At 41.7% G+C, this 15,495-nt stretch overlaps 2 protein-coding genes across 2 annotated transcripts in view; both read left to right on the top strand.

Annotated features, from left to right (window-relative positions):
- Positions 1–15,495, top strand: part of cav1 (caveolin 1) — a 145,749-nt gene that overhangs the window by 65,897 nt on the left and 64,357 nt on the right.
- LOC311244770 (neural-cadherin-like) overlaps positions 1–15,495 on the top strand; it is a gene marked incomplete at both ends in the record, with an annotated part of 135,761 nt that overhangs the window by 59,369 nt on the left and 60,897 nt on the right. Inside the window, 3 exons of the mRNA XM_084334457.1 lie at positions 3,026–3,240; positions 10,075–10,202; positions 10,364–10,491. Coding sequence (XP_084190583.1) covers positions 3,026–3,240; positions 10,075–10,202; positions 10,364–10,491 — 471 coding nt within the window. The remainder of the gene's footprint in view (positions 1–3,025; positions 3,241–10,074; positions 10,203–10,363; positions 10,492–15,495) is intronic.

The following is a 15,495-nucleotide window of genomic DNA, read 5'->3' as shown; positions in this document are numbered from 1 at the left end:
TTGAGATTTGGTTGATTTGTTCCAAAATTCTATATAGTTTTCTTTTTGTTTTGAGGTTATTTGGTTGGGCCAGATTTTTTGGTATCTGTCCTGAGGCATTTGTGGGCAGAGATTTCTGACTAGCTGGCAGAGGGGACTCTTATCTGGGTTCATCTCTTGGCTCTGAAGGGCTTTGTAGTGGTAGGAGTGGGGGTCACTTGATTGGAGGTGTGTGTAAAATTTTATGGCTCGCTTTTGAATTTGAATGATTAGGGGGTATTGGCCGAGTTCTGCCCTGCATGCATTATTGGCAGTGTGTCTGTGGACCTTAAGTAGGTTTTTGCACAATTCTGCATGCAGTACTTCTAATGGGTGTTTTTCCCATTTTGGGAAATCTTGGTTAGTTAATGGACCCCACACTTCACTGCCATATAATATTATTGGATTTATTACGGAATTTAGAATTTTGAGCCAGGTCCTAATTGGGATGTCAATTGGAATTTTCCTTTTGATGGCATAAAAAGCCCTTCTTCCCTTCTCCTTCAATTCATTCACAGCCATATTGAAGTTTCCATTATGATTTATTTTCAATCCTAAATATGGGTAGCTTTTTGTGTTTTCTAATATGTGTGTGCCTAATTTAAATGTATTATGTGAACTCTGAGACTCGTGTCTCCTTTGAAAGATCATGACTTTAGTCTTCTTCATGTTTACGTTCAGAGACCATGTCTGACAGAACTGGTGGAGGATGTCTAGGTTCTGTTGTAGACCCTCTTTAGTGGCTGACAGCAGAACCAGATCATCTGCGTACATCAGTAATTTTACATTGGTATCGTGCAGAGTCAGACCGGGTGCAGTAGAAAGTTCTAATAACTTTGCTAATTCATTTATATATATATTGAACAATGTTGGGCTTAAATTGCACCCCTGGCGGACTCCGCGACCCTGGGTGAAGAAATTTGTTCTTTTATTTCCAATTCTAACAGCACATCTGTTTTTTGTGTACATGGATTTGATCAAGTCATATGTATTTCCTCCAACACCACTTTCTAGAATTTTGAAGAAAATACCTTTGTGCCAAATTGAGTCAAAGGCTTTTTCAAAATCGACAAAGCAGGAATATATTTTGTTTTTGTTCTGTTTTACGTGAATGTCAATTAGGGTTTTAAGAGTGTATATATGGTCAGAGGTACGATAATTTGGTAAGAATCCGATTTGGCTTTTACTTAGAACGCTGTGTTCTGTAAGGAATTCTATGAGTCTGGTGTTGATGATACTACATAGAAGTTTGCCCAAATTACTCGTCACACAGATACCCCTATAGTTTTTTGGGTCATGTTTATCTCCACTCTTGAAAATTGGGGTTATGAGTCCTTCATTCCAGACATCAGGAAAATAGCCTAGATTTAGTGTCAAATTGAATAATTTTAAAATAGCCAATTGAAATTTTTCAGAGCTGTGTTTAATCATTTCATTTAATATGCCATCTGTACCACAGGCCTTTCTAGCTTTAAGGCACTGGAGTTTTGATTTCAGCTCTTGTTCTGTGATTGGGAAGTCTAAAGGGTTTTGATTATCCTTTATGGTATTTTCCCATTTTTGTGATTTTTCACATATCTGGCTGGTTTCCATTTTTGTATTTAGGGGTACAGTTGTAAAGAGTGATGTGAAGTGGTTTGTCCAAACATCCCCATCTTGGATAGCCATTTCTTCCGGCTTATCTTTATTCAATGAGTTCTCTCTCTCTCTCTCTCTCTCTCTCTCTCTCTCTCTCTCTCTCTCTCTCTCTCTCTCTCTCTCTCTCTCTCTCTCCTGTCTGTCTGTCTGTCTGTCTGTCTGTCTGTCTGTCTGTCTGTCTGTCTGTCTGTCTGTCTGTCTGTCTGTCTGTCTGTCTGTCTGTCTGTCTGTCTGTCTGTCTGTCTGTCTGTCTGTCTGTCTGTCTGTCTGTCTGTCTGTCTGTCTGTCTGTCTGTCTGTCTGTCTGTCTGTCTGTCTGTCTGTCTGTCTGTCTGTCTGTCTGTCTGTCTGTCTGTCTGTCTGTCTGTCTGTCTGTCTGTCTGTCTGTCTGTCTGTCTGTCTGTCTGTCTGTCTGTCTGTCTGTCTGTCTGTCTGTCTGTCTGTCTCTATCTGTCTCTCTCTGTCTCTCTCTGTGTCTCTCTCTGTGTCTCTCTCTCTGTCTCTCTCTATGTCTCTGTCTCTATCTCTGTCTCTCTCTCTCTCTCTCTCTCTCTCCCCCCCCTTTTATAATATATTTAAGAGAGAGGGGGAGAGAGAAAGAGAGGGGGGAGGGGGTTGAGAAGTTGACATACTGTATGTGGGAAGGACAGAGAAACTATGAGAGAGAGGGAGAGGGAGAGAGAGAGAGAGGCTTGTGAAGTTGAGGGGTGTAGGGTGAGAGAGTGCATGTGCGTGCGCGCGTGTGTGAGAGAGAGGGAGGGAGGGAGGGTTGAGAGGTGTGGAGAGGAGAGGGAGAGAGAGTATAGAGAGAGAGGGAGGCAGTGAAATCAACATTGGTCTGGCGCCTGGAAAAAGAGAAATTGAATTAATTCTGTTTAAACAAAAGAGTTGTGATGTGCTGAGCAGCCGTCAGCCTCCAGAGGGCTCAGCCAGGCAGCAGTAACAGATAAAGAACAGAGCAGAGAAGTGCCGTGTTCATAGCTAATTGACTTAATTTAGAGTTTAATATTCAGGGCTTCATGGCTAACGCAAAAGATATATAGATAATAATAATAAAAAAAAAAAAGCTCCCCTTACTTTGCCAGCCAGTCAGTGGGGCCTGTCTGTGTCCCCTGGGTCCCCGGCACGTACCGGGACGGCGTGATTTGAGAGGGTTGGCATGTACATGGGGGTGGGGAGCGGAGGAGAGTCACGGCACTCCAGACCCAGACCCAGTGTAGTATACGACACTACAAAGATTCCCGGGAGAAAATACAAACAAGGAAAATTGTTGTTTTTGTGCCTTGTGACTTCTTCTCTCCTCTTTTGTTTCGATTTCTTTTTTTCCCCACATCATTTTTTTGTCTTTGTTTTACTCCTCTGTGCCACAGGTGCCAGTGCCCCCCCCAGCATGATGGTCCAGAGTGCCAGAAGACGAGACTTAGTTTCCTTGGCAACGGCTATGCCTGGTTCCCCCCCATAAGGCCGTGCTTTGATAGCCATCTCTCGGTGGAGTTCATTACGGAGGAGGAGGACGGACTGCTGCTGTTCGCCGGCCCGCTGGCCACGCTGCTGCCCGGAGACCCGGAGGATTACATGGCCATAGGTAAAGTGTGAGAGCCAACACAATGATTAGCTGTGCCGCTGTACTATATACAGCCATGTCATGCTGTTGCTGTGTTTAGGGAGCTTGGAACTTTATGTCCACACATGCTGTATGCTAGCTAATAGGAATATATTCTTTGTAGTCGTTTTCATGGCTAGCCCCTGCTATTTTAGGGTGTGTGTCTGTGTATGTGTGTGTACATGTATATTATATTATTATATAATACTGTATAATATACTGTATATATATATATATACTGTATATATATATATAGGTAGGATGGTAGCTAATGTGATGCTATGGGAGGGAAGCGGCGTACTATTGCTGAAAGTTAGGATTGCAGTTTGACTTAGCAGACAGTGATATAGTTTCCATGTTTGTTTGCTTATACAGGAGAAAAAAGCTTAAAACTTGTAACGTGGATAGATCTTTGGACACTATGCTACTCTGAACAACTGCTGATTTGCAGTGTTTTTTCTGTCCTGCTGTGATAAAAAGGGAAAGGGAAGAGATGAAAGTTTGGGAGATAAGATTTCTTTTAGTTTCTTTTTGGGAGGAACCCAAAAAAGGGGTGTACTTGAAAAGATGAAAATTAAAAGGAAGGTGTGTGTGTGTGTGTGGAACTAGTGAAGAGAGAGCTAGCTCAGAGAGAAGGGAAGGTATGTGTTGAACTAGTTTAGAGAGACGCTAGCTGACAGAGAAAGGAAGGTATGTGTGAGGAACTAGTGAAGAGAGCTAACTCACAGAGAAGACTCCATCTGGGGCAGCGCTCTCAGAAACTGCTCCTTCTAGTTGGACACTAATTTGACTAATATACGTCTTGTTGTTTCTAATGTGAAGTGGGGGTGTCATTCCAATCAAATCCTGCCCCTTTTCTCCCTCCTCCCCACCTACCCTGGCTCCCTCAGACCCCACCTCTCTTAAACACTCTTTCAAACTGTTTAAAGTTTGTTTATTAATTGTCACAATAAAATACACATACTTTAGGGTGAAATGCTTGGTTCCTTATGAGCCCCTGAGAGTGTGCTTCATACAAGAAAAGTAAGAAAGAAAGAATATACAATATAGATATATACAATATACAATACAATATACAATCTAAAGTACAACCTAGGTCCAATCTAAGTACAGTGAGTAAAAATTAGTAACAGTGAGGTACAATGCAGAAAATGACGTACACAACTTTAAGGTAAGGTGCAAATGCAAATGAGGTATGAATGTAGTGCAAATCTCTTTAATAATCACTAAATATAATGTAGTGTCTAAAGTGAGTGTTAAGGTGAGTGTTTGTTTAAAAGTGAGTGTGTGCATGTGGATGTGTGTGCAATGAGTGTAGAGATGATGGGTTGTTACATAGAGTCATTGAGCATCCTGATGGCCTGGGGATAGAAGCTCCTTCTGAGTCTCTCTGTACTGGCCACGAGACTCTGGTAGCGCTTGACTGACCGCAGAAGTTCAAAGAGGCAGTTGTTTGGGTGACGCAGAAGGTCCCTGACAGGATCTTTGACATCACTGCATTTTTGAGAAGGCAATCGACCACATTCACACGAGCGGGACAGGTGGAAAGGAACCGCTGTGTCAATATTAAATTGCAGCAGGGTGGAACGGAAGGGATCAAAGCCAGAGTGGACACTTTCTCTCTACACAGTACAGCCAAAGTGTTCCCACTGCTACAGTGCCCATTAGAGGCACATTCAGAAAACTCCCACCTGTTTTCTACCCAGAAGACATCACTGCTTCTTCCTCGTTTGAGATTGAGTGATGGGGACCAGTCATAGCAGTGTATAGAGTGAGCACTTCTGAAAAATCCTGTTCCTCATGGTGCGACACCATTTGAGTCAGATGATCTTCTTCTACTTACGTGTGCAGGGGACACTGTTCTCGTGTGTATACCGCCACCTAGAGGCTTTGATTTATTCTGTAAAGTTGGTTACTAATCACCATCACTCTGCATTGTCTCCATTAGCTATGTTCGGCCTGGCTGGGGCTAGCCATGGTCTAGCATGGTATGTATGGTATGAATGAATCAATGAATGAATTATGAATGAATGAATTATTTTATCTCGAATGTTTACACATACAAATAAATAAACAATAATACAAATTATTTTTCGAAATGTTTTACAAATAAACAAATGAAAAGAATAGGTTTGAAGCCGAAGGCTTATAGAGCAACCTACCCCTAATTCAAAAACAAATTCAAAAAAGTTAAGTTTTCAAAATATAACAAACAAAAAAAAATCAACAATCAACAATCAACAAAAAACTTTCCCGAAAAGAACATAAGCCAACATAGGAAAATCAAAACTTAATCTGCAATACCCAAGTTTCATGGTAGAGAAAAACAGATTGTAGGTTACATTTGACTATAAGATTGGGTTTGTGTCTCCATTAGCTATGTTCAGCCTGGCTGGGGCTAGCCATGGTCTAGCATGGTATGTATGGTATGGTTGGGTTTGTGTCTCCATTGCGTTTCTTGTAAACTCTCCGGTTGCTAGGCGACCTCTCAAAATCCACACCACTAACTGTGGTAAATGGTAAATGGACTGCATTTATATAGAAGCTTTTATCCAAAGCGCTTTACAATTTGTTCCTCACATTTTTACCCATTCACTCACACATTCACACACCGACGGCGGAGGCAACCATGCAAGGTGCCAACCTGCTCATCAGGAGAAATTAGGGGTTAAGTGTCTTGCTCAAGGACACTTCGACACGCTGCCCCAGGAGGAGCGGGAATCGAACCGGGAACCTCCGAATTACCAGACGACTGCTCTACCTCCCGACCCACTGTCGCCCCCGCCTGGTACACGAGCTAAACGATGATGAGGGCCAGGTTCTGGCCAGGTTCTAAAGACAATGGAGATGCTCACTGATGGGCAGACGGACCACAGCACGGCTAAACCCTGACCAGTGGAGTCGAGGCAAAAGTGACGATAATGCGGACAATTCAGTATTGAGGAAGAAGCGCTGATGTCTTCTGGGTAGAAAACAGTTGGGAGTTTTCTGAATGTGCCTCTAATGAACACTTAGAACACTTTGGCTGTGGAGTGTGAATAGGAAGTGCTCACTCTCTAGCTTTAATCTCTTTGGGATCAGTAACGTCTTTACATAATACATCGAGCCTCTAGGTGGCAGTATACACATGAGAATGCTCAGTTTTCCCTGCACACTTTGTAGAGGAAGAGCATCCGTTTTGAACACTCCGCTTTGGAAAGTCTGTCATTGTATCTTACTTATCACTGCTACAGTATGTTATGTTATGTTATGTTATGTTATGTTATGTTATGTTATGTTATGTTATGTTATGTTATGTTATGTTATGTTATGTTATATTATGTTTTGTTATGTTATGTTATGTTATGTTATGTTGTGTTGTGTTGTGTTGTGTTGTGTTGTGTTTTGTTGTGCTGTGTTGCATTGCGTTACATTGTGTTAGCCTATGTTACCTGTTATGAAGAACACCTATACGGAATTCAATCACATTTTTATTATTATGATTGTACAATTACAGATTGCTGTGTTAAGTGTGCCAGCAAAAGAGAGAGGCCTAAATGAGGCAGTTGTTTTTATCATGTGGCAGCAGATTTTCATCTGTAGTATATCGTGTAATTCTTGTGACATAATAGAGTAGACACAGGATTGTCGTTCAAATGTAATGAGGGTAATGTTTTTTTAGTCACGCTCAGGGGCTAGAATTGTATTATGGTTATGATGACGATGTCTCAATCAAAAGCCCTTCTGGGCTACCGTAACCCAGAGATCAAAAGCAAACCAAACACACTTTGAAGGAGCCTGATTAGGAATGATTTATGTACCCAGGCATCGATGGAGTGGGCTCAGATGGACGACCATGAAAGTAGACCTTGACTTATTGACCGAATTTGAAGTCTCACTCTCCTACAACATATATCTGTATGGAGGACCATACATTACTGATGATGATGATGATGATGATGATGATGATGATGATGATGATGATGATGATGATGATGATGATGATGATGATGATGATTGTTGTGAAGGGCCAGATTAAACTGAATATATATATGTATCGTTTGATATACTTTGTATATTATTTATATATATACACGGAATATCCCTTTACCTGTGTTCAGACCAGAGTAATATTCGCTCTCCTATTGGACAGCGCCCCCAGGCGCCAACGCGCAAGCCCCCAACGGCAAGTTCAAAGACAACTCCGGGCATGTCAGAACATGCCCAGAGTCTGCGTAGTAATACGAGACAAGGACTGAGGTTGGGACTAGATATTCACTTAAGTATAAATACGGCGCAGGTGTAAACAGCAGTAACTAGTTCAAACCCTTCACCACGAGTCAACGTGCAGTGAAGTGAGCAACCTTGCATCTAAATAGAGCATTGAGAACCGCGTGCGAATAGAATGTTGAGTTCGACTTAATCTAATGTGAAGTAATAGTCGATCATTTATTGTATATCGTGCGGCCACAGTTCTTCCGTGTGTAGCGTTACCCATCGGTTCGTCGTGTCTTTAGCTAGTGCACTTATCCAGGCTGTGTGGCCTAAATACGTTGCCCACACCCGAGGAGTCCTAGGCGAGAACCGTTGGACATGTACACAGGGGAATTGGCACCGGCGATTGCAGAACCATTCCTGGTTGGATTATATTGCTTTGGGACCGTGACCACCGGAGAAGAGCACCGTTGATTCCACTATCGTTTGGGATTTAACCTCGTGAGGATTACCACTCGGGCCTGCCTCGTGGAAGGGGCTGGCTAGCTGTCGTCAATGCTGTCGAGCATCTTGGATTACAACTATTGCTTTTGTCTGCTGATCAAGGGAGTACAAGCACCGACTCCTGTACCTGGAGCCTCTTTATTCCTCGTTGACTCAGACGGAGTACCCGAACATTCCTCTACCCATTGTCTCCAGTTGGTACCGTTGTTGCCCTATATAATTGCTACTATACAACAGGTGGCGTCAGCTTAGACCCATCATAGTATTCCTACTATCCTTAGTGACTTATGCTCTTGACTGACTTTACGTATATTTTTCGCCATACAAGCGCGACCCTAATTCTCAATCTGTAACCTAACGTTGCCTAATAATAATAAATTACCCTCCAATAGTATTTCTGTGTCAATGCCGTGTTCTTGAGAGTGTTCACCATCTATATTTGATGTACTGTTTGGCCAGTAATTAAAGTACATAATTAGCAGTGGTTTAATATATCACAATCTTTAATACAGTCAGGGTTTTGTAACCCCTCAGTTACAATGATGATGATGATGATGATGCTGATGATGATGATGATGATGATGATGATGATGATGATGATGATGATGATGATGATGATGATAATAACAATGACAGTGGTGGCCTTGGTCAGACATGCTTCAGGAATCCAATAATCATTTTTAATAGGATTGGTTCCACAATACATTGGAATCAAATGGGTATCCGGCAGACAGTCATATAGATTATTCATATTATGTTATGAATGCTGTAGAACTGTCCTTTACAGAAAATACTCAATAGTCAAGGACTTGATTCTTTCATTTGACAAATCTGGTGCAATGTGAGTTTCTCCACATGCTGTGATGCAAAAGCGCCTCTGTGTATTATATATATATATATATATATATATATATATATATATATATATATATATATATATATATATATATATATATATATATATATATATATATATATATATATATATATATATATATATGGATGCACCGATCCGATATTGATATCGGATATCGGCCCCAATATCACAAAAATAGCTGGATCGGGTATATATATCGGATTTATTTTTAAATTATAACTTTTTGTATATAATATAATAAGAAATAAAATAAGAAATAACAATTCAGTACATTTATATCTATGTGTTAATTTGTTACATTTAGTTATACTAAGTTAGGAAAGTAATGTTTTAAGTCAAGCCTGATGTTGCCTTGCACAAAAGAATGATCCCAGTCTCTTCCACACAGTGAGGCATACAGTTAATTGAACAATGGGTATTTACATTTACATTTACATTTAGTCATTTAGCTGAGTCTTTTATCCAAAGCGACTTACAAGTTCTGTACGACAAGTCATCAGGAAGGGCACAACTCTATCAGCTGAGTAACAATGTTCATCAAAGTGTTGAGTGCTACAGTGTAGGTTAGTATATTAGGACATGACAGTAAGGTTATTTTTTATTTAATTCTTTTATTTTAGATGATGGTATGGTATGGGTATCGGATCGGTACTCGGTATCGGCCGATACCCAAAGCCAGGTATCGGTATCGTTATCGGGACATAAAAAGTCGGATTGGTGCATCCCTATATATATATATATTGATGTGTACGTGACTGGAATGAATGTGAGCAGAGTATTGCAGAAGAAGAGTAAAGGTTGCCCTGTGGGTTAAAAAAAAAAAACATTTGGATTTAACATTTTGGGGGGGAAAAGACAGAGGATCCTATTGAGAAATAAAGTCCTGAAGGGTTTCGGGATTGTGACGGAAAGCCCTGCATGACTTCCATCATCATCTCATAAGGCTGGGATAATCTTAATGGACTGTCCATAAGGATCCGAAAGGATTGTCTCTCAATCCGGCAGATGTCTTTTTTCCTTGCGTCACACGCCGTCACCGAGCCTGCAGGGATCTTAGCCGAGGCACAGGAGCCGCTGTCACTCTGTCGCCCGGCTTTCCTGAACAAAAAAGGATGGGCCCGGGGTCCCCCCCCCCCCCCCCCCCCCGCTCTCCTGTTCATGTGGATTCTGGGTCACGGAGATAACGACCTCTCAATACCTCTTTTTCTTTCCCCCCTCCCCTCCCTTCCCCTCCTCCCCAGAGCTGATTGGTGGAACACCCAGTCTAAAAGTCAACCACGGCTCTGGAACCCTGGTTCTCCAGTTGCCAAGCAACATCGGGGTCGCCGACAGGCGCTGGCATCGCCTCGACGTTAGGAGTAATAGCAAGGTAAGAGTACCGAACACATGCACACACACACACACACACACACACACACACACACACACACACACACACACACACACACACACACACACACTCGTTCTCTTTCTCTCCCATAACACTTTGTGGTCGATTGTTTCCTCCGTGCCCTTCTCTCTGATTTAAAGGAAGTGCGCTTGACCCTCGACCGCTGCACCAGCGCCATCGTCATGGAGACGGAGGGCGTGGACACCTGGGCCATGACCGAGGACCGCTCTTCCTGTGAGATCAGGGGGGTAACGCCCTACAGGGACAGGTAGGATATATAGCTCATAGAGACAAGATTAAGACAGGTCGCTGTGTTTAAAGGGGCACTTAGTCGAAAAACAATGCTGATTTATTTCGCACATAGGACACTCAATGAAAAAATTGCATTTTCTATTGAAATCCCTATGGTGTTTTTTTTTTTTTTTGCATGGTTTCATTGAGCCGTCATTAACTCAACAACACAAGGATTCAGTGTCTTCTTTTTTTTTATTATCTTTTTCCCCCTCCTTTTTCCTCCGATTGTCTCCCATCCCAATGTTAGTCGTTATGCCAATTCCCAATCCCCTTCCTGGTCGCTGCGCACTTACCCCCCACAGTCGGTCTGGGAGAGTGGAGGCTATCACGTGCTTCCTCCGACACACGTCCAGCCAATCAACCGCTTCTTTTCACCTGGCAGCGCGGATTCTCACTGAGAGGGCGTAGCTTGTGGAAGGATCACACTATCCCACTTGCGTCTATATTAATCCCAGCCGAAGAGTGCGTCGCGTTTCTCTGATTGGCCATGACGCCCATGTGACCGCGGCAGCGCGAGAGAGCGGCAGTGCGGAAATAGGGTGCATCCTCCACGTCAAGAAAGACAGACAGGCATTCTCTGCGACAAACCCTAACCTTAACCAACTCCGAAATAATGCCTAACCTTAACCCTAACCTTAACCAACTCCGAAAGAATGCCTAACCTTAACCCTAACCTTAACTTAACCCTAACCTTAACCAACTCCGAAATAATGCCTAACCTTAACCCTAACCTTAACTTAACCCTAACCTTAACCAACTCCGAAATAATGCCTAACCTTAACCCTAACCTTAACTTAACCCTAACCTTAACCAACTCCGAAAGAATGCCTAAACTTAACCAGCGAAAGAATGCACGTTTATAGCGAGAGATGATAAACGTAAAAAAAATAAAAATTGAAGTGATTCAAACTTGTGACCAACCGCACCGCAGGCTCCACAGCACGGTGGCGTACCAGTTGAGCTAAGCGTCGATGGAAAAACAGCGGGGATTACGGCTACATAATGCCGCAAGCTCTGCCGCTACGCTACGCGGCAGAGCTCCGCTCTACCGCTGCCGCGGGGCGTGTCACGGCCAATCAGGGAAAACGCGGAAGCACTCGGCAGCACTCTTCGGCTGGGATTAAAGAATAGGCATCCCACTTAGATCCTATCCGCGCTTAGCAGGCGCCCCGACCGAACTGTAGGAGTCGCTGTTTACAACGACCCGGACCCACCCCGCCAGCTTCTCCCACCATCTAATACTGCCAATTGTATTAGTGTGAACGGCCAGCCAAGCTGGTGACAACCCCGGAGCTGTGAGCTGGATTCGAACAGGCGAATCCAGCCGCTCCGGGGTTGGTGATGAACGCAATCTCCGTTACGCCACCTGACCGCCCGGATTCAGTGTCTTCTGATAACATAACGGGAGGACATAATTTAAAATACATTAAATCTCAGTAACTATCCAACTAAATGAATGTGTGCAAAACTGTTTATAATGGTGCAGATAACCATTTTGTGATACAGGCATGATATTTTGTACAGTTATAACCAAAGGCATTCCAAAAAGATGTGGATATGGAGCCAACATAAATGTTCAATATGGTGGCCATGTTTCAAAATGGCTGCCAATGATAACTCTTTTCTGATAAGTCTTCTTATCAGGTATGGATATTTAATTATATTGAGGACAAAATGTGCTCTATTTATCTACCATACATAGTTCCTGGGAATTGCTATTTCTAAGATGGCAGCTGTGATTGGTAGGAAGATTTAATTGAAAATAAACTGTAGATAAGTCTGATAAAGATGATCTCTGTGATAATTTGAATGTGGAACTTTAGAAATCGCAGCTAGAGAAGCTTCCCTCTATCTCACAAAATTCAGATGACCACCTTTTAATGTTTTTCAATATCAATATGCCGGTGACCGGCATAAAACATTTACTTCCAATAAAATAACTCTGTAACTAGTCCAAAAAACTCATGAATCCCCAAGTCTGCAAAATGAAGAATAATTATTGTACTAGTGGCCATGTGTTACAGTAAATGTAATAGAGTGGATGTCGAAGCACAGCCAGGGCACACTAGTGACATGCCGCTGTGAAACCCAGCATAGGCTTCAGCGCCAGCTAAATACACTTTGCATTAATGCCATTCTTTCTGTAGTCAGTATGAATCATCCGCTTGTGGTGATACTTTAGTGGTAGTGTAGTTTAGTGTCCTAAATGCCATCTAATCTCAGTCCTACATCTAGTTAATATGCATATATAGATGTAGTTAGATAGCCGTACAATAATTGGCAGGATGTGCCAGTGTCGGTAGAGTCAAAGGTAACAGGGCTTTACGTGACTTCATGTAGTTACTCGGATGGTGTACAGATCACACAGGAATTAAATGACACTGGATGAATAATCGGGCTAGGTGTCGGTCAGATTTGACATCGGAACCTAGTTGTATCCCATCCGTCAATGTGTGTTTCTGCAGTAAAAGGTGGTAAGACAATGGTGAAGAAAATGTCAAAGAACAAAGAACGAGAAAAGTAGCTCGATCCATACAGGAGTTTGAGACTAGCTCTACAACTGTACAGATCTCATTCATCAATGATGGTTCTCTGGTCAGTGCAGTGGAATAGCTTGGAAACGCCTTTGAAGAGGAAAGCAAGGACCTGATTGCACTCCACTCAAAAGAAATTCCCGGGCCCTCAGTTGTTGAGGCAGTCAGCAAGGCGAAGCAAGATAGGAGAGCAGCAATTTGAAGCTTTCACGAAAGAATGCCTTGTTGAAAGAACAAAGCCACTGGATGATACCATACCAAGGAACAAGCTGATGGTGTTTGGTATGGTATTATAAAAAAAAAACAAGACGGGGAACCTCTTCAAGGTTATACATACATTGCTTACCAGAGATGGAAACCTTGATGAGTTCTTTCGACACGAGGACCAGCCATGTCTTCCTCCCTCAGCACCGTCTGTTGGGGGAGGTATCCGCCTTGGGCAGAAGAGTGATCTGCTTTCATGCCTGCAACATACTCTGACAGCCCCAAGGTTACCTGCTCTAGATGGGGAAGCTATCATCCAAATGCTGAAACCAACTTCTGTAAAGTCGATTGAGAGGTTTATTATCCTGCTCTATGACCGAACCAGCACATGCACTGGGAATAAACAACGCAAGGAGGAAGGTGTTTACAAAGAGGCACAATCCGCAGTCAATCCCTCCAACAGAGGCTGCCTTAGACTTAGAGGAGCATGTTAAGAGAGCAGTATAGCAAGGCGCGGGGTCAGATGCTGGTGTCCACACCAGAACGACCCTCACCGTGTAGATGGGGCCGGTCAGAAACATCTGGACATGCCTATTGCCTACCAGATGCAGGCCAGTCCGGCTATGAACTTGTAATGTAAGAAGGGTTGTGTTAGGCAGTGCAAGTACAAAAACAGCTGAATTAAACTGCACAGCCCTCTGTTACTGTGAAGGGGAGTGTTGAGTAGACTGCCATGATAGACAGAAGTGCTCTTTCTCTCTCTGAAAAAACAAAGAAGTTCCAGGCACTCTTCATATATAAAAAAGCTTTAATAAACCGCTTAGTTCATATTAGAACAATAATACAAAATTTAAAGGCCTCTCTGTCGGCCTTCTTCAGGGCAATCTCTTTCAATTTTATAACCCCATTTTATTCATAAAAAAATAAATACCATGGGCGCCATATTGAAAATGTATAATGGCTCCATATCCTTTAGGAATGCTTTTGGCCATAACTACCAAATGTCATGCTTGTATCACAAAATTAACAATTGTTATAGCATTTCAAGCTAAGCTGCCCCACTATTAGAGTCTTTGGACGTGTGTGAGATTATGTGCAAAATAAATCAAACATTAGTCATTTTAGAGATTATGTGCAAAACAATAAGCATTGTTTTTCAACAAAGTGACCTTTTAAAGCCTAAATACATGTTTTCACTCTCTAGTTCTTGATACAAGGAACTAACACTTAGATAGATAGATATGTATTTGCTATATTTTGGGGCTGTTTGTAATGTTAGTTTATGTTTGTAATGTTTGTAAGCATTGGAGTAAAACAGACGTATGTATTTAGATGTATGGGGTACGATAGTTCTAAATAGCATATTTTCCATCTGAACATCAAACGCTCTCGGAATGTACGTGCATTTAACCTTAATTTATATGATCAAAGAAAATCTGGATTGGACCTTCCAAGACGAGATTCTATGAGATTCTCTACATTTAATTGGAACTGGTATAATGTCTGCGAGTCTTGTATGGAAAATATCTCGTGCACTGTACGGAAGAAAATCTGCAAGAAAACGGTAAATGTCTGGCATCAATGGTTGCCAAATACTTACTGTCAAATTACAGTAAAATCAAATACATTTACAGATTACAACCTTTATTTAATGGTTAATATTTTGTTAATATTTTGTTACTGTATTTTTATGGCATTTACACTTAACGTAGAAAAACAAAAGTAATCTGTAAAATAATACAGTGAATTTCCCGTGAAAAAACATACATTTTTTAGTGTGGCCCATGTGTATAAACACATGAGAGCTGTAACACTGAGAGCTGTAACACTGAGAGCTGTAACACTTGCATTTGGATGATAGCATAAATTGTACCTCATCCCATTTCTGCATTGTACTGTATATTGTATTGTAACTCAGTTACTTTTTCTACTCAGCATTGTATATTGTATATATGTATATTGAACACTTTTGTTTACGTACTTTTGACTTCTATTTTATACTTATTTTATACTTATCTATTTTTTATCTAGCACAGTCTCAGGAGCAAAACAGAAAGAAGCATTTCATATAAAAGTATTCTGTATTTTTGTATGACAACTAATAAAGAAACTTGAAACTTGAACTAACACTTGAGAGCTGTACCACTTGAGAGATGTAACACTGAGAGCTGTAACACTTGCATTTGGATGATAGCATAAATTGTACCTCATCCTATTTCTGCATTGTACTGTATATTGTA

The sequence above is a fragment of the Notolepis coatsorum genome (genome assembly GCF_963971535.1).
Source record: "Notolepis coatsorum genome assembly, chromosome: 18".
Classification (NCBI taxonomy): Eukaryota; Metazoa; Chordata; class Actinopteri; order Aulopiformes; family Paralepididae; genus Notolepis; species Notolepis coatsorum.
The sequence above is the reverse complement of the archived record's forward strand: the minus strand, read 5'-3'. Positions and strand labels throughout refer to the sequence as shown.